This window comes from Lampetra fluviatilis, chromosome 11 (assembly GCF_964198595.1).
Source record: "Lampetra fluviatilis chromosome 11, kcLamFluv1.1, whole genome shotgun sequence".
NCBI lineage: Eukaryota > Metazoa > Chordata > Hyperoartia > Petromyzontiformes > Petromyzontidae > Lampetra > Lampetra fluviatilis.
In genome coordinates this window covers 15,293,043-15,312,396 of record NC_136285.1, presented here as the reverse complement: position 1 = coordinate 15,312,396, position 19,354 = coordinate 15,293,043, and the positions used below count along the sequence as shown (strand labels likewise).

Below are 19,354 nucleotides of genomic sequence, written 5' to 3'. Positions count from 1 at the left end.
TGCGGAAGCGACAGAGAGAGACAAGGCCAGCAGGTGAGACAAAGGTGTGGAGGTCATTGACTCGATGGAGCTCCATCGAGGTCGTCGAGTTCGAGTGAACAGCAGCTGACTCTCACGCAGAGTCGCTCCCGAAACGACGCCTGTCAAGGGCGACGATCGTCAACGACGCGCGTGGTGCTCCGTGATTGTGCCGCTGCGGAGATGGAGCGATGCAATCGGTTTGTGTAGAGGCAGAACCATTAGAGGTGGCGACGGCTTGGGGAGCCCTCACGCAGCAGAGGCTTGACCGTGGCTGCTGCTGCTAACGATGACGATGATTTTGATTAACACAGTAAACGCAAATTTGTTTCATCTAACCCACACCAATATTTACATCGAGCTGCAAGAAACAAAGCCACCACCACGGCCCGTTAGGCCACTGTCAAGCACGAGTGGCAGGGAAATATCATTGGCGGAGAGTGCGCGGGCGAGGGACAGCGGGAGACAGAGAGAGACTGCGAGTGAGAGAGAGAGAGTGAGTGAGTGAGAGAGAGTGAGAGATGGAAAGAGAGAGAGAGTGAGAGAGAAGACTGAAGAAAGAGATAAGTCACTAAACCCGCGTCCGGCTCCTGCCAATGAGAAGCGGAAAATCGGCGGTTTTGCCGGGGGCATGGCGAATGAATTCCCACGGCTGGCACGGCCGCCCTGGTTAACGGAGTGCTCGGTGATGCGTGGCTTGGCACAGACTCGATGTGTCCGCACCGAAATCGAATCAAGCCAGCCGGCTGTGGCCCCCGAACAGGGCACGGCTCTGTGCAGCAGAGAGCAGCTCCCTCTGAGGAAGGCCGAAATTCTTCTCTAAACCTTGTTTAATTCGCTTTTTATTTTAATACAGAATTTAGTTATTTGGATTTAGAATAATCGAATTGCCTTCATCCAGTAGTAGATAGATGGAGGCTGCTGCTTAGGATGATGGTGGTGCATTGCAAATGCTAAATTGAGAAGAAAATCACAATGTGATCATTATTATTCACGGGCCTTCATCAATCAACTGCTGGGGGAAGGCTTCCCCACGCCGTGCGGGGTCGCTGTGCCACACTCCACCACGCCGGTCAGTGTGTAAGTCGGTGACGGAGGGTTCATCGCACAGCGCGCTAACCCCTGCGCCGCCGCTCCCCACAGGGGCAGCATGATGGTAATCCCGGCCGAGATGATGGGTTTCAACAAAACCCGCTGCGATTTACAAATTGAGCCAATCAAGAGAAGAGGATTGTGGGTAATGAGCAGCGGCAAGGGCCGGCCCACACGTGCCGCGATTTGAGCCGAGTGGGTGGCCACCTTCATCACTCCCCCCCCCTACACTCCCCCCCCCTCACACGTGACGAGCGCCTCTTATCTCACACACAAAGATCTCCCGTATAGCCTGTAACAGACTGTAGGGGCAAGTGCTGTTTGCTATCAAGGCCGGCACGGCACACGAGCGGATGGGTGGCCAACACCTCGCCTGGCCGTCTTTGTCTCCCTCGTGGTGATGTTTACACATAATTTGAGGCTGAGTCGACCTAGGGGAGGCCCAGAACCAGTTCAGATAATCGTCACTGGTGTTGGCCGTGAGCGAGAATTGTACCTGGGGCACCAGGTTCGTAGCACAGTGCGCTAACTGCTACCCTACCGCTCCCCAAACACACTCAAACACACTCAAACACACACACGCACACACGCACACACACATGCGCGCGCACACATACGTACACAGATGCGCGCGCACACACACGTACACACACACATGTACACACACACACGCACGTGCACACACACGTACACACACACGCGTGCACACACACATACACACACACGTACACACACACATGTACACACACACACGTGCGCACACATACGTACACACACGCACGTATACACACACGTACACACACACGCACGTGCATGCACCGACGACCTGGGCGGCGTCGAGGTTCAGGCTGAGCCCCCACCCCCACATCCCCCCTTATCTATTTGGGGTCGTGACTCGAGTTCATCACTGATTTGTGCTGCTGCACCGTCTCATCTGCACCATCTCACCTGCACTGTCTCACCTGCACGTGGTGACCTGGCCCAATTTGTGTCATTAAGACCCTCCACCACCCAACGCAGCCAAACAAAATGAATGACGACACAGCGCGAGCGCTCAACAGCCGCGCCATTTGTTGTTGAAAACCTCAACGCGGCCATCAATGACGCCGCGCTGAGAGAGGCCGGAGAGTCAGAGCGGCGGTGAGCGTGCAGGCTGCACTAAAAACAACACGGCCCCCCTCCCCCCGATAAGAATTACTTTGTTTTCTGTGTTCCCGCGAGCCGCCGTCGTGCAAAGAGACCACCGGAAAGGCGCCGGTGGCGGATGGCCGGGGCGCGCGGGAGGGGGCGGGCCAGGCCACGACCGGCGGGCAGCAGCGCAGCAACAAGGACGGCGGCCGAACGAGCGCCGCTGATGGGCAAATGAATATTTAATGGGAAGCTGCGAGCGGCGGCAGCCATTAATCAGAGAACCACGCGGCGAGCCGAGCGCCACGCCGCTAATCACGGATTGCGGTAATTGCTTGTGTAGGCACGTGGGGGCGGGAGAAATGGGTTTTTTTAATTAATTGAAATATAAAAACAATAATGATGCGTGCTCTCTGCCCCCCACCACTCCACTGCCCCCCACAACTACCTCCCCCCCCTCCGTAACCCCGTGACCGCTGTGTACGGGATCCACGGTGGCCTCGTTAGCCCCTCACCCCCAGCCTTCACGGCACCGATCAGCCGCATTGTTAGCCGTGTTCCATCCACTGCTGGATGAACGACTCCCCCCTATCGTTGTCGTGAATTGCACAATCCACCCATAGATGAAGGCCAGCCCGGGATGATCATCATCGTTAGCCATGATCAATCAACTGCTGGATGAAGCTTTCCCCCTGGTGGACCCTTACGCTCTCGTTCCCGCGCGAGGCGTGTCCATCGCGAAGCCTGCGCACAACTAAAACCCTCGGTCATTAACGAGAGGCGCTCGCTCCCGTGCCGCGTGGGTGGAGACGTGCCCTCCACGATCCTCCCTGACCCCCCCACACCCCACCCATGCCATGCCCCCCCCACCCTCCGCTCCTCGAAGGGGGCGATGCCCCATCTGGCGTAATTGATACCCTGCTGCCCGGTGAGACCCAGCACGAGCGAAGGAGTGGCGCTCGATTAGCGAGCACAATCTGCCACAGGGAGACGGAGCGACGGGGGGAGACGGAGCGACGGGGGAGACAGAGCGACGGGGGAGACAGAGCGACGCGGGAGATGGAACGACGCGGGAGACGGAGCGACGCGGGAGACGGAGCGACGCGGGAGACGGAGCGACGGGGGAGACGGAGCGACGCGGCTTTGCGAAAAGAGATGACGATGATTGGGGAAAAGAATTCCAGAGTGGAATGGTGTGTTGTGCCATGCAGTGTGGTGAGTCGGAGGGCGGGTAAATGAGTGGGTAGGTGGGTGAGTGAGTATGTAAGTGGATGAGGGGGTGAGTGTGTAAGTGGGTGGGTGAATGAGTGGGTGAGTGGGTGAGTGAGTGTGTAAGTGGGTGAGTGAGTGGGTGAGTAAGAGGGTGGGTGGGCGAGTGGGGTTAGTGGGTGAGTGTGCTGTGGTGACCTGCAGTGTGGTGGTTTGAACGCGGTGCAGGAGGGGAACGCGCGTCACCTTCGCAGAAGCAGCTTGGGGTGGTTGCGGCTCTCGATGTTGCGTGTGATGAGGTCGGAGAGCAGCTGCTTGAGCACGTCGGTCGCGTACTCCATCTTGCCTTGCAGCGCCGTGGCGACGAGCGACGCCACGTTGCCGCGGTCGCGCATCGAGAAGGCGCGCTGAGACTCGAGCGTGCGCACGAACGCCAGCAGGAACACCTTGCTGCCCAGCAGCGTGCCGAAGTGCCGCAGCCCCTTCTCCACGCACTCGTGCCGATTGCCGGGCACCTGGGGACACGCGCGCGGGCGAGGGCGGCGGTGTGAACGCACGGACGAGCGCAGATCCCGCCGTCGCGTAGCCCACCCAGACCGCTGGGGTGAGCGCTGATGATGAGCGGCTGCGGAGGCCGGAACGGCACACGTGGGGGTGGTGAGGCCGAAACCACGCCTGGCCGTCTTTGTCTCCCCGATGGGGAGACACCGCACTAGGTACTCGTCGACCTAGGGTAGGCCACTGGTGTCCGTGAGCAGGAATGGAACTCGGGTCGCCTAACCACTGCACCACAACACCAAGAACAGCCGTGACGCACGGCTGTTCTTGGGTGTGGGGTGGGTGTGGGGTGGATGCGTGGTGGGTGTGGGGTGGGGTGGGTGTGGGGTGGGTGTGGGGTGGGTGCGGGGTGGGTGTGTGCTGGGTGTGGGGTGTGTGGTGGGGTGGGTGTGGGGTGGGTGTGAGGTGGGTGTGCGGTGGGTTCGGGGTGAGTGGGGTGGGTGTGTGGTGGGTGTGGGGTGTGTGGTGGGGTGTGTGGTGGGTGTGGGGTGGGTGTGGGGTGGGGGTGGGGTGCGTGTGTGGTGGGTGTGAGGTAGGTGCAGGGTGGGTGCGTGGTGGGGGTGGGTGTGTGGTGGGTGTGTGGTGGGTGTGTGGTGGGTGTGAGGTGGGTGTGTGGTGGGTGTGAGGTGGGTGCAGGGTGGGTGCGTGGTGGGGGTGGGTGTGTGGTGGGTGTGTGGTGGGTGTGAGGTGGGTGTGTGGTGGGTGTGAGGTGGGTGTGTGGTGGGTGTGAGGTGGGTGCAGGGTGGGTGCGTGGTGGGGGTGGGTGTGTGGTGGGTGTGTGGTGGGTGTGTGGTGGGTGTGTGGTGGGTGTGAGGTGGGTGTGTGGTGGGTGTGAGGTGGGTGCAGGGTGGGTGCGTGGTGGGTGCGTGGTGGGTGTGTGGTGGGTGTGTGGTGGGTGTGTGGTGGGTGTGTGGTGGGTGTGAGGTGGATGTGTGGTGGGTGTGAGGTGGGTGTGTGGTGGGTGTGAGGTGGGTGCAGGGTGGGTGCGTGGTGGGGGTGGGTGTGTGGTGGGTGTGTGGTGGGTGTGTGGTGGGTGTGTGGTGGGTGTGAGGTGGGTGTGTGGTGGGTGCGAGGTGGGTGCAGGGTGGGTGCGTGGTGGGGGTGGGTGTGTGGTGGGTGTGTGGTGGGTGTGTGGTGGGTGTGGGGTGTGTGGTGGGGTGGGTGTGGGGTGGGTGTGAGGTGGGTGTGGGGTGGGTTCGGGGTGAGTGGGGTGGGTGTGTGGTGGGTGTGGGGTGTGTGGTGGGGTGTGTGGTGGGGTGGGTGTGGGGTGGGTGTGGGGTGGGGGTGGGGTGCGTGTGTGGTGGGTGTGAGGTGGGTGCAGGGTGGGTGCGTGGTGGGGGTGGGTGTGTGGTGGGTGTGAGGTGGGTGTGAGGTGGGTGTGTGGTGGGTGTGTGGTGGGTGTGAGGTGGGTGTGAGGTGGGTGTGTGGTGGGGGTGGGGTGGCTGTGGGGGCCGTGCCGGCACCTCGAGCACGGTGAGCACTGGGTGGTTGTCGATGCCGGGGAAAAGCACGCGCAGCGCGTACGTGCGGTAGTCCAGGAAGGGGATCCCCGCGCCGTCCACGTCACTCGTCAGCTCGTTGATGTCGGTCTGCAGCTCCGCAAACGCTGCACCGCCACCGCCGCAAACGGCAACCACAGCCACAACCGCCGCGTCAACAACAGCAACGGCTGGAGTTTGACAACCGGCACGACGACGACCGTCATCGCCACTAGGCAATGGGAGTAAAAAATCGAGGCGATATTCGCGCGAGAGATGAGCCGCCGCCGCGCGGTGCCGGGCGGTCGCTCACCCTCCTTGCACTCGAGCGCCACGCGCGACTCCAGGTTGTCCATCTGCAGCTGCAGGCGCTTGAGCGTGAGGTCGCTCTCGCGCGACTTGCGCTTGTACGCCACGAGCACGCCCACCACGACCAGCAGCAGCAGCCCGCCGCCCGCCGCCAGCCCCACGATGGCAGGCAGCGTGAGCAGGCTGTCGTGCACCAGCCCCACGCGCCCCACCGCCTGCTCCAGCGAGCCCACGCGCACCTGTCCCACGGGTCACGGCGAATGAGTACGATGAGGTGCGTGCGAGTCAGTGGGCAGGCAGCCGTGCGTGAGTTTGGTGGTAGTGATGGTGGTGGTGGAGGTGTCGGGTGGTGGTGGTGGCGGTGTCAGTGATAGTGATGGAGGTGGTGGTATCAGTAGTGGTGGAGGTGTCGGTGGTGGTGGTGGCGGTGTCGGTGATAGTGATGGAGGTAGTGGTATCAGTAGTGGTGGTGGTGCTGTTGGTGGTGGTTGTATCGGTCGTGGTGGTGGTATTGGTGGTGGTATCGGTAGTGGTGGTGAAATCGGTAGTGGTGGTGGTATCGGTAGTGGTGGTGGTGGTATTGGTAATAGCGGTGGCAGTGATGGGCCCTCACAGTCAACATGTGGTGGTATCGGTATTGGTGGTGGTATTGGTGGTGGTATTGGTGGTGGTAGTGGTGGTGGTATCGGTATTGGTGGTGGTATTGGTGATGGTATTGGTGATGGTATTGGTGATGGTATTGGTGGTGGTATTGGTGGTGGTATTGGTGGTGGTATTGGTGATGGTATTGGTGGTGGTATTGGTGGTGGTATTGGTGGTGGTATTGGTGATGGTATTGGTGGTGGTATTGGTGGTGGTATTGGTGGTGGTATTGGTGGTGGTATTGGTGGTGGTATTGGTGATGGTATTGGTGATGGTATTGGTGATGGTATTGGTGATGGTATTGGTGGTGGTATTGGTGGTGGTATTGGTGATGGTATTGGTGGTGGTATTGGTGGTGGTATTGGTGGTGGTATTGGTGGTGGTATTGGTGATGGTATTGGTGGTGGTATTGGTGGTGGTATTGGTGGTGGTATTGGTGGTGGTATTGGTGGTGGTATTGGTGATGGTATTGGTGATGGTATTGGTGATGGTATTGGTGATGGTATTGGTGGTGGTATTGGTGGTGGTATTGGTGATGGTATTGGTGGTGGTATTGGTGGTGGTATTGGTGGTGGTATTGGTGGTGGTATTGGTGATGGTATTGGTGGTGGTATTGGTGGTGGTATTGGTGGTGGTATTGGTGGTGGTATTGGTGATGGTATTGGTGATGGTATTGGTGATGGTATTGGTGGTGGTATTGGTGGTGGTATTGGTGGTGGTATTGGTGGTGGCATTGGTAATAGTGGTGGGCCCTCACAGTCAACATGTGGTGGCCCGACAGGGCCGGGCACTCGCACAGTAGCTGGGTGTCGGACACGGTGACGGCGCATGCCGCGTCCCCCATGAGCACCGTGTAGTTCAGCCGCCCCCCGGCTGGGCCCGGCATCAAGTTCCGGCCCTGAGCGCGCGATGGCAGCAAGCACGCACGCACGCACGCGCACACGTAAAACAAGACACACGTGTGAAACAACACAAACATGCACGCACGTGCGGTCACGCATCCACGCACGTGCATTGGGCTGGTGATGCGGTGGCCCGGCGGCAGCGCGTTCGCCGCTCGTTGCAGAGGCTCACGGTTTGAATGCGGCAGGCCACCCTGGTTAATGCCGTGGTGTTTACTGCCATCAAATAACGCCACGCACCGTCCAATTTACGGCGGACGTTAAAGATCTCGTGACGCCACCGCAAGAGTTGGCCATCGTGTGCCACCGGCGTTCCCGTCCAAATTTGCCAAATCCCAAAAAACTGCACCGCCGATGACTCCACGGAGATCCCGCATGGCACCTGCCATTTCCCCCCGCGGGCGGCGCCCGTGAGACGGCGGAGGTGTCGCGCTCACCTTGAGGATGATGGGCGAGCCGGGCTTGATGTCCAGGGGGTCGTGACCCAGCGGTTCGAAGGTGGGGCTGGCGTGGTAGTAGAACTCGGAAGCGTTGAAGACGAGCAGCGAGCGCACGTCGTCGAAGATGAACCCCAGCTCGTCGGGGCGCACGGGCGCCAGCATGGGTAGCGACGCAGCCGACGAAGACGACGATGTTGACGACGACGATGACGAGCTTCCATCACCGGTCTCCGCTGGCAGGGGACCAGGGCTGTTGAACTCGATGCCCGGGGCGCGGCAAATGAGCGTCGTCTCGTTGAACACGGTGCAAGTCTGTGGGGTTAGTGGTCACTGGTTAGGATCAAGTTCAGACTTGGAGTTAGGTGTTATCCACCCATCCTCGCGTGAACTCCACGACATTTTAAATCCCCCGGAGCGCTCCCTGCGGAAGAGTACCGATGCAGCAGCTTGGGCAGCATCTTTTATCCTGCCTGGCAGCAAGGGGCGCCTAGAGGGGGGCGTGGGGGGCGTGGGGGGGGCGTGGGGCTGCTCCATTCCGCGTCACCATCTACACAGCGGGGGATCCGCGTGCCGCTGCTCCACGACGTTTGCTCGCCTCCCGCACGGAGGAGGAGGAGCGAGGGCTGTGGGTGGCGGAGACGGCGGGGGGAGGGGGGGCGGGGTGTGAAGCTTTGCAGCAGAATGCCATCATGTCTCGTGGAAGATCAACAATTACGGGCGTGCGGCGTAGGGGATGATTTATTTATGCACCGTGGGAACGATCAAGCGGGGACGGCGGCGATGAAAATAATTAGGGCGGCTGCAAACGGCGAACACGGCCGGCTCGGTCAGACACGCGGTGACGGCACCGCCGCTCCTCGCACCCACCTCCCCACCCCCCCGCTCCCACCCCCCCTACCCCCCCACCCCCGCACCCACCCCCCCACCCCCGCCCCCCGCCCACCCGCACGCCTCACAACCTTTCCCTCTCTCTCCAAGGGTTTAATTATTACGCCAAAATGTTTGTTTAACCGTTCACCCGGCGGCGGTGGAGGTAGCGCCAACACAGCCCGGGCCTCCGGGCAGGCGCGGTTAACTGTGCCGGCCCGGCAGGGTCCGGCGTCTCCTCCCGGGGGGTTCCCGGCGACGACGCCGGGACCGCCGCCCGCGTCGCGCCGGCTCCGAGCAAAGGTTCCCCCGGCGGTGGTTCACGGCAGAGACGGGCGCCGGCGAAATTGAAAGCAGCCATGAAGGGGAGGGTTAAGGTCGTGGTTTTTGTCGGAGGGGTGAACACTCGCAAGCTGTGCCGTTTACCAACCACGCACACGCACAGTCTGAGCAGACCGCCCCCCGTGTAGCCGACTAAGCAGACCGCTGGGACCAGTGCCGTCAGCGAGCACCTGTTAAGGCCAGACCCTGCATTGATGTTTACAAACCGTACTGGGTGCTCGTTTAAGGCTGAGTCAGCCTGGGGGAGGGACGGGAGAGGGTCGGATTTCACTCGCCGCTGATGTTGGCCGTGAGCGGGAGTGAATCTCTAAGTCCACGCGTGGGATCCAACTGTAATTCAATCAAACTACTTCTCATTTTGCAGAAGAGCAGTCGCCAAAAAACACGCCGGCTCAGTGCGCTAACCACCGTGCCGCCGCTCCGCAAACCGAGCACTTGCCCACGCACGTACGCACGGAGGGACGGGCGGACGGACAGATGCGATGCGGGTGGAGGTTGGGGGGGAGGGTGGAGACAGTAGGGGGCTCATCGGCCTGTCAAGGAAGTTTCCCTGTGCAAACGAGCGGTGTCCCCCCCCGCCCCACCCCTACATCAAAAGAGCAGCGGGAGTGGGGGGCTGCAGATCCACTCAGCTGAATGGAGGGGGCGGTGGAGGGGGTTAGTCGTCGCCCATCATCTGCACAATTCCTGGCCTCGCGCGCAGCAGCGGTGCTTAGTGGAGGGCTGCGTGAAGCTATCCGAGAGTTTGTTTACCTCCTTGGGGATATGTGTTTGTGTTTACGTGTGTGCATGCGTGTGTGTTTACGTGTGTGTTTACGTGTGTGTGGTGTGAGTGTGTGTTTAGGTGTGTGTGGTGTGAGTGTGTGTATGTTTAGGTGTGTGTGGTGTGAGTGTGTGTATGTTTACGTGTCTGTGTGTGTGTATCTGCGTGCGGTGTGAGTGTGTGTAGGGGTTAGCGCTACGCATCACTACGAACCTGACGACTCGAGTTCGATTCCCGCTCACGGCCAACACCAGTGACGATTATCTCAACCGATCCTGAGCCTCCCCTAGGTCGACTCAGCCTCAAATGAGTAGCCGGTGCGGCGTGCAAACATCGCCACTGGGGAGACAAAGGTGGTCGGGCGTGGTGCTGGCCACCCACCCCCTCGTGTACCGTTCATAGGTGCTCGCTAACAGCACTTGCCCCTACAGCCTGTTAAGGCTATACGGGGATCTTTATCTGTGTGTAGAGAGAATGTGGTGCGCGTGTCGGAGTCACGGTCCAAAGTTGCCAAACTCCGTGAGTGACATCGTGAGTGACATCGTGAGTGACATCGTGAGTGACATCGCGAGTGACATCGCGAGTGACATCGCGAGTGACATCGCGAGTGACATCGCGAGTGACATCGCGAGTGACATCGCGAGTGACATCGTGAGTGACTCCGTGAGTGACATCGTGAGTGACATCGTGAGTGACATCGTGAGTGACATCGTGAGTGACATCGTGAGTGACATCGCAAATGACTCCACTGGGTGAGAGTGAGCGGCGACCACGGCCCCTCCTGGCGGACACGACCCACGTGCAGGCCGGAGCGGCGCTCGTTCACCTCGTGGCCACACAGCGGCAGCTGCCACGGGGGGTTCTCCTGGGCGAGACTACCGCTCGGCGCCTCGACATGCACCGATGGGGGGAGGCGCGATGTCCATATCAAGCAATGGTGGTGATGGTGGTGATGATGGTGGTGATGTTGATGTGATGATGGTGGTGATGATGGTGATGATGGTAGTGATGGTGATGGTGGTGATGATGGTGATGATGGTGGTGATGGTGATGATGGTGGTGATGGGGGTGATGTTGATGTGATGGTGGTGATGGTGATGCTGGTGGTGATGGTGATGATGGTGATGGTGATGATGTTGATGTGATGATGATGATGGTGATGATGGTGGTGATGGTGATGGTGGTGATGGTGATGATGGTGGTGATGATGGTGGTGATGTGATGGTGGTGATGATGGTGATGATGGTGATGGCGGTGATGGTGAGAGGCAGCAGCACTCACGTCGACGCTCTCCACCCCCTTGTACTTGGCCCTCATCTTGGGCTCCTGGACCGTGCCCAAGTTACTGCCCGTGACCGTGAGCAGCGTTCCTCCACTGCGCGCACACACACAAAGACAAAGATCCCCCATGTAGACTTAACAGACTGTAGGGGCAAGTGCTGTTAGCGAGCACCTATGAAGGCCGGCGCGAGGGGGTGGGCCAGCCGCCTTTGTCTCCACACAAGACACACACACACGCGCGCACACTAACACACCGGCAATTACAAACACTGGCGATCGGTGGTGGTGTCTCGACGAGGTTGCGCCAGGCTAGGTGCACTTTGAAGCCGTGTCAAGTGGGACGGGGATGGGTTGAACGAGTTCCCGCTCGGAGCCGCCGCCCTCATTTTGCTCGAGCCTCTCGCGGCGTTCATCGTTCACGCCCGGCGCCCGCCGCTCCACTGCTGGATGAAGGCCCCCCCCCCCCCCCCCCCCGCTGTGTAATGATGATACGCTGCCGCCTTCCCACATTAAATTATACACATCCTGTCAGCCACACGGCCTTCCGGCAGTGCATCATTTCAGCAATATTGGTTCAACGCGATATTCAGTGCCCCATTGGCAGAGTGAGGCAAAGACCATCGACACTCCGGTGATTGTTTGACCATACTTCACCACGCTGGTCAGTGGCAGGAAATACAGCTCGGGTCGCCGGGTTCGTAGCGCGCCGAGCCAACCGCTGTGCCTGCCGTTCCCACCGCGTGCATTTAATGGACGCGCGTGTGAGTGCGTATGTGTACGTGAGCTCAAATAAACAGAAGGCTGTCCGAGATTCCATCGAATGAGTTCTCCCCATCTCATTTCCAGTGTGGGATCGAGCGTTTTGGCCGCGCGTGCGCGCGTGCGTGTGCGTGCGCGTACTGCGTGATGGTCCACTCTGGCTCGATGCGCGTCACGACGGGGTCCTCGGTGTACTCGTAGCGGAGGGCGCTGCTCAGCTCGGCGCCGTCCAGAGACACGGAGACGGCGACGAGGTCGGGCCCGCGGGGCGCCCACGCGGACGTGCACACGATCTCGCCCGCGCTCCGACTGCCGCACGCAGACGCAGACGCACGCGCGGACGCAGATACAGACAGAAACACAGCCGCACACATTCACAAACAGACACAAACACAAACGCGCGCACACAGAGACCGAGTTCAAAGTTCATGACCTCTCTATTCACACCGAGCAGAGTGGCGCTGACGAGAGCTACCGGCGAGCACCTGTTGCTCCGAGAATGGCGCTACATGCGGGCCAGCGAGGCCGATAGTTCCGCGAGAATCGAACACGGGTCGGCGCTCGCAGTCCCTGTCGGCGAGCGCCATCGTGTCAGAACCGAGCGGGAGGGGGCGACGCTCCCCGGCGCTCGCCGTCGGGTCGACGGATCGGCACGGCATCCTCCTTGTTCCGGCGGCATGGGGAGCGTGCCGTCCGGCGGCCCCGTGCGTCGGTGGCAGCGCCGATGTTTTCGCCCTGCTCTTTTTTTAACCCCAGTCCCCAATTAGTCCACGTTTGAAAAATGGACTTTGGCAGCTGTTACGGTTAATTATGGCGAAGGGCTCGGCGCACTAATCAAATGGAAAAATCACACCTGGAGAGCAATTACCGCCACGGCGGTCACCGCGCGCCAGTGGAAAGGCCGAGCGATCCGCTCCGGGCGACCGAGACTAACAAGAGCCGGAGCGTTGCGGCGTCGCGTCCCGCCGGCACGGCCGTAATTGCCGAGCGGTAAACGCTCCGCCAGGCCTGGGCAGAGTGCGCCGCGGCGCTCGGCGCGACCCCCCGCTGCGCGTCGTCCTCGGAAGGTGGCGGCACGGCCGTGAAAGTCGAGGCAGAGGTCGCGGGGGGCAAGGGCCACGGGGCGGGGGGTCACCGAGGCAGGAAGTGGCGGGGCCAGAATTTGTGGGACCAAAGGTCACGTGGCCAGAGGTAGGGGTAAAAAGCGACGAGGTCAGAGTTCACGGGACCGCCAATCTTCAGAGTGGAGGTCGCCGGTCAAAAGGGAAGCTGCCGGCCGCTCCGGTGGCGAGCGGCGCGGCGACCACCGGCGGGGTGCTCGGCACGGCGGATCGGGGGTGGCGTCGCTCACCGTGGAGACGCTGTAGCCGAGGGGCCTGGTTCGGGAGACCCCGCGTGTAATCCGGCTAATCCGGCTAAGGCTGTCGACTCATTTCGCGCGAAAAACCGATTTGACCACGGGCGGCAACAGCGGCGACGCTCACGCTCCCTCCCGTCTCCACGACGATGCCCGTCGGGGCCCGACGAACGCCCCGATCGATCCGGCGGTGCCATCCGCGCCGCCGTCACCTGCGCAGCACGCAGCTCTCGTTGCCCAGCGCCACCCGCACCGCGCTGCCGGCGTCCAGGTGCGCTCCGTGGAGGGAGACGCGCGTGCCGCCCGACACGGGGCCGCGCGCCGGCGCCACCGTGCGCACCGCGGGTTGCTGGGGGGGTGGGGCGGTGGCAGAGGGGCACACACACAAAGACAAAGATCACCAGTGTAGTCTTGGTGGGGCAAGTGCTGTTAGCGAGCAGCACCTATGAAGGTCGACACAGCACACGAGGAGGGGGTGGGTGCACAGCACCACGCAGCGTGCCAACCGCTGCACCGCTGATCCCCATGCAGGAACACGATACACCACGACGTGGAGTTACACAGCGTGCAAATGCAACCGCTTGTCAACATATCGTAGAGAAAGAGTCAGGTGTTTTTATTTTATAGGTCTATGGCTCTGTATGTCCATTCGTGGGAGTCAATGGGACTCTGTGAGAGTCTATGGGTCTCTGTGTGAGTCTATGGGTCTCTGCGTGGGTGTATGGATCTCTGTGTGAGTCGATGGGTCTCTGTGTGAGTCTATGGGTCTCTGTGTGAGTCTATGGGTCTCTATGAGAGTCCATGGGTCTCTGCGTGGGTGTATGGGTCTCTGTGTGAGTCTATGGGCCTCTATGAGAGTATATGGGTCTCTGTGTGGGTGTATGGGTCTCTGTGTGAGTCTATGGGTCTCTGTGTGAGTCTATGGGTCTCTGTGTGAGTCTATGGGTCTCTGCGTGGGTGTATGGATCTCTGTGTGAGTCGATGGGTCTCTGAGTGAGTCTATGGGTCTCTGTGTGAGTCTATGGGTCTCCGTGTGAGTCTATGGGTCTCTGTGTGAGTCTATGGGTCTCTGAGTGAGTCTATGGGTCTCTGTGTGAGTCTATGGGTCTCCGTGTGAGTCTATGGGTCTCTGTGTGAGTCTATGGGTCTCTGTATGAGTCTATGGGTCTCTGTGTGCGTCTATGGGTCTCTATGAGAGTCCATGGGTCTCTGCGTGGGTGTATGGGTCTCCGTGTGAGTCTATGGGCCTCTATGAGAGTATATGGGTCTCTGTGTGGGTGTATGGGTCTCTGTGTGAGTCTATGGGTCTCTGTGTGAGTCTATGGGTCTCTGTGTGAGTCTATGGGTCTCTGCGTGGGTGTATGGATCTCTGAGTGAGTCGATGGGTCTCTGAGTGAGTCTATGGGTCTCTGTGTGAGTCTATGGGTCTCAGTGTGAGTCTATGGGTCTCTGTGTGAGTCTATGGGTCTCTGCTATGGGTCTCTGTGTGAGTCCATGGGTCTCTATGAGAGTCTATGGGTCTCTGCGTGGGTGTATGGGTTTCTGTGTGAGTCTATGGGCCTCTATGAGAGTCTGTGGGTCGCTGTGTGAGTCTATGGGCCTCTATGAGAGTCTATGGGTCTCTGTGTGAGTCTATGGGCCTCTATGAGAGTCTATGGGTCTCTGCGCGGGTGTATGGGTCTCTGTGTGAGGGAAGCAGTTGGTCACAGGCAGAGGAGAGGAGGAAGGTCAGGAGCCAGGACTTGACCAGGGGGCAGGGAGCTGACAGCACGGATGGCTGCGGGAAGGGAGTTCCAGACTGTGGGGTCAGCAGAGGAGAATGAGCGACCCCCCACAGAGCAAAGGTTGACCAGGGGCTTCCACTAAGAGCCTTGGTTACTGGAGCAGAGTGAGATGAGAGGGGAGAGGTAGGAGAGTGCGTGGAGGGGAGCAGAGAGAGATGAGAGGTAGGAGAGTGCGTGGAGGGGAGTAGAGAGAGATGAGAGGTAGGAGAGTGCGTGGAGGGGAGCAGAGAGAGATGAGAATGGAGAGGTCGGTGCAGAAGGGTCCGTGGAGGATCTGAGACGCTCCTGCGAGAGAGGCGACAGCTGAAGGAGGTGCGCAGGGTGAGCCAGCGCGACCCATGGCACCTGCCAGCACAAGCCGCTCCGCTGCGATTGTGAAATATTTATACGTGGCGGTTTAACCGAAGACATTACCTGCATGCCGTTATTGATTTCAGTTTTTATAAAAATCCATGCCTGTATTTAATCCGGTGCCCATTGACGTTGGCGTTATTGCCATCGATCGAGGTTGTGACGCGCGTAGATCACGCGTCCTTGCCTTACCCGCCGCCTTCGCACCCACGCTCCACCACCTCTCCGTCTCCCTTCGCACCCGGCCCACGTCCCCCCCCCCCCCCGCTTCCACCGCCCTTCGACCCCAACATCCATCACTCATCAACTCTCCCCCGCCAGCCACGGGGTCCGGAAAATCCGTGCGCATGCGTGGCACCGCACCCTACATACGTGGTGCCGTGTGGCGTGCGGTGTGCATGTGTGCGGGACATACCACGAAGGTGTAGACCTGCTTGGACAGAGCCATGTACTGCGCCACGCACTCCTCCACGCAGATGTGCGCGTGCCCGCGAACCTGGTGCCGCCCGTCGGCGCGTGTCATCCGGCACACGATCCTGCGTGGCGGCACAAGCTCCGGTGAGAACGCGCCTCGCGGATCGTCGTCGATGCGACATCGTCGTCATCGTAGTCAAGGTCTCATCATCGTCATCGTAGTCAAGGTCTCATCATCGTCATCGTCGTCATCGTAGTCAAGGTCTCATCATCGTCGAGGCGCCTCGATCCCGACGCTCGCGACGGTACCCAAGCGCGCGAGATTCGCGAGCTCACGCTCTAGGCACGTGGATCGAAACATCGGACGCCGTGCCGAACGACGCGGAGTGGCACGTCGCGAGCGCGCAGCGGAGAGGCGGCGGCTCCAGGCTCTCCTGTTGACTTCGCGTTGCGGGGCGTGGACTCAGGAGACCAGCGTCAAGTCTCATCCACGCGATCGCCCTGGGGGGCGTCAGTCCGCCTGTGGGCGAGCGGAGATCGCCGCTCCGCGCGCGATCCCAATTGAGCGGATTGCCGTGCAATCTTCGCATTCGGCAAATTTGGGCTCTCAACCGATTAAAAACTTCAAACTATTTGAGTGGAATGTGGGTAAAGCGAATAATACATTAATAAGAATCCGTCCAGACCGCGCAGCGACGGCTGTCACCGCAAGAGAGCGTCTCTCACCGCAGGAGAAAGGGCAAGGAGCTGACGGTGGGGGGGGGGGGGGGTGGACCTTTGCCCTGCGGTCCCGCGGCACCACCATCCCCTCTCCTGCTATTAGAGCCACTGAGTGGTTGCCGCTCGAGAGAGAGAGACGACACTCTGAGCCAGCGCGGCTCGTCTCTTCACAGCCACGCAGAGCGACTTGTGGTGGGAATTCTACATTCCTATGGAAGGGCCGAGTCTCTCCGCCCACAGGGTGATGCTGATTTTTATCGCCCCGGAGAGATGATGAGCTGAGTGAAATCCCCTCCTCCCCTCGCCCCCAGTCAGGATGTGAACTCACAACCATCAGATTGCGAGCCTGCCCGCAGGATTCACGACCCAGGGTGAGTGGGCAAGTTGTGAATGTTAGCACCCCTATTTTGTTGCAGGCGTGATGTGACCCCATTACTCTACACGTGGTTATACCCTACTTCAAGTCGAGTAATATCATTACGTGCTCATCATTACAGCAGCAGTGGATAGATAATGGGTGATGGTGATGATGAATGTACTCTCCTATCTCATCAGATATTTGAAGAGAAGCCAGGTTGAGCCTGGTTAGTACCTGGAGGCACCCAGAGCTGTAGCATTGGGCTGCGAGGTGGCTATAAGATGGTAGTACAGCAATGGATTATTGAATCTATCTGTGCGGAGCTCTGAGCGTCTCCCCCCCCCCCCCCCTGCGTACAGCAGCAGGCTGCTGGGTTGTCTCCGGGGTCTCCGGTTTTTTCCTTCCACGCGGAGTCAAATATTCCAGTGAAGTAGGAGCAGGACCCTCCTGAAGGCGAGTCTTGAGACTCGGTTAAGCTGTCCTGGATAAATAGCGGGCAATCATTGCCCTTCAGATAACACATTATAATTGTTATTGTTTACATCTATGAGACAGATGAGTGCATTTAAGAATGGGGGAATACATCTGTGTGTATCTGTTTCAAAGAACATTAAAATCGCACACATATCAACACTGGCCATTAATAAAAGATGCTCGGAGACTCTGAGACGTAAACTGAAGGCTAAGCAGCTAAATAATGTAATAAGCTGTCCGCGGGAAGACTTCAACACGAGGGGGGCCCCAGACATCGGTGCAAACTCTGCACAGGAGCCCAGCACACGTCAAGGTTCGAGTGAGTGAGCTGGTGAGCTGGTGATCTGGTCCAGTTAGTGAGCTGGTGAGTGAGTAAGCTGGTCGATGGAGTGAGCTGGTAAGTCAGTGAGCTGGTGAGTCAGTGAGTGAGTGAGTGAGCTGGTGAGCGAGTGAGCTGGTGAGTGAGTGAGCTGGTGAGTGAGTGAGCTGGTGAGTAAGTGAGTGAGCTGGTGAGTGAGTGAGTGAGCTGATGAGTGAGTGAGCTGGTGAGCCGGTGAGTGAGTGAGTGAGCTGGTGAATTAGTAAGCTGGTGAGTGAGTGAGCTGGTGAGCTGGTGAGTGAGTAAGCTGGTGAGTCAGTGAGTGAGCTAGTGAATGAATGAGCTGGTGAGTGAGTGAGCTGGTGAGTGAGTCAGCTGGTGAGTGAGTGAGTTGGTGAGTGAGTGAGTGAGCTGGTGAGTGAGTGAGCTGGTGAGTAAGTGAGTGAGTGAGCTGATGAGTGAGTGAGCTGGTGAGCGGTGAGTGAGTGAGCTGGTGAATTAATAAGCTGGTGAGTGAGTAAGCTGGTGAGCTGGTGAGTGAATGAGCTGGTGAGTGAGTGAGTGAGATGGTGAGTAAATGAGCTGGTGAGTGAGTGAGTGAGCTGGTGAGTGAGTGAGCTGGTGAGTGAGTGAGCTGGTGAGTGAGCTGGTGAGCTGGTGAGTGAGTAAGCTGGTGAGTCAGCGAGCTGTTTAGGAAGCTAGTGATCTGTTGGGTGGGTGGGTGAGTAGGTCAGTTAGCGAGCTGCCGGGACTGAGTGTAAGGCGAGAGAGTGAACTGTGGGGTAGGTACGTGGGCAGCTGAGCCATGAACAGGTGGGCAGGGGAACTCGTGAGTCATTGAGTAGCTGAAAAGATGAGCAGGTGAGTCAGTGAGCAGGTGAGTGAGCGATCATGTGGCTAGGCCACATTGGTCTCCTGCCCGCTAAAAGGGGCGTCAAAACATTTGCATCGGTGTGCATGCTTCTGTGTGCTCTGCACAAAGTGCAGCACGTGCACACAAAGACAACAATCCCCGTGTAGCCTACACACGCTGGTGGGGCAAGAGCTGTTGGCGAGCACCGATGAGTCCCCTTTTCTCTCCCGAGCACTATTGTTTAACACACCAAACCAGGAAATCATTCAAGGCTGAGTCGACCTAGGGGAGGCTGAGGACTGATTCACATAATTGTCACTGGCCGTGAGCGGGAATTGAACTGGGATTGCCGGGTTCGTAGCGCATCGCGCTAACCGCCGCTCCCCCACGCACAGACGCACACACGCACACAGACGCACACACGCACACAGACACACACACGCACAGACATGCACACAGACGCACAGACACGCGTGTGTGCGTGCGGGAACAATAATCCGTTTGGAGCCCGCACCGCTGGCGGCAGGGGGGGCGCTTTGTTCAGAGAGTTCAGCCGAGTGTTTCGAGGAGCGAAGTGAGAGCGACGAGGGGTGGACGAGCGTGGACGAGCGTGGAAGGGGGTGGAGGGGAGGGGGATACGAGGGGGGGGACCCGAGGGGGGTCCCGAGGTGGGGAACATGACCTTTCCCGGCGAATATCGGATTTCGGAACGATTACACCACGCCTCGCCGGGGCAGCGCGCCGCCGCCCACAACGGAATGAAGAAGACGACGCCGGACACGGCCCACTTATCGATTTCCGCGAGCGGCGAATTATCATCGGGCCGGTCGAACGGACAGCAGCTGACACTCTATTGTGACGGCGTGGGGATCGGGGGTAAGTAAAAGCGGCCATTGACGCGCCGCGCGTCTTCCGCTGCTGTTACGACGCAGCCGA

General features: G+C 59.4%; 1 protein-coding gene across 1 annotated transcript in view; it reads right to left on the bottom strand.

Annotated features, from left to right (window-relative positions):
- LOC144934881 (plexin-A1-like) overlaps positions 1-19,354 on the bottom strand; it is a 133,856-nt gene that overhangs the window by 14,644 nt on the left and 99,858 nt on the right. The window contains exons 14-22 of the mRNA XM_078861137.1: positions 15,696-15,816; positions 13,358-13,494; positions 11,930-12,097; positions 11,030-11,123; positions 7,774-8,088; positions 7,192-7,332; positions 5,797-6,031; positions 5,469-5,611; positions 3,694-3,962 (exon numbers count right to left, since the gene is read on the bottom strand). Of these exons, the coding sequence (XP_078717263.1) occupies positions 3,694-3,962; positions 5,469-5,611; positions 5,797-6,031; positions 7,192-7,332; positions 7,774-8,088; positions 11,030-11,123; positions 11,930-12,097; positions 13,358-13,494; positions 15,696-15,816 (1,623 nt within the window). The remainder of the gene's footprint in view (positions 1-3,693; positions 3,963-5,468; positions 5,612-5,796; positions 6,032-7,191; positions 7,333-7,773; positions 8,089-11,029; positions 11,124-11,929; positions 12,098-13,357; positions 13,495-15,695; positions 15,817-19,354) is intronic.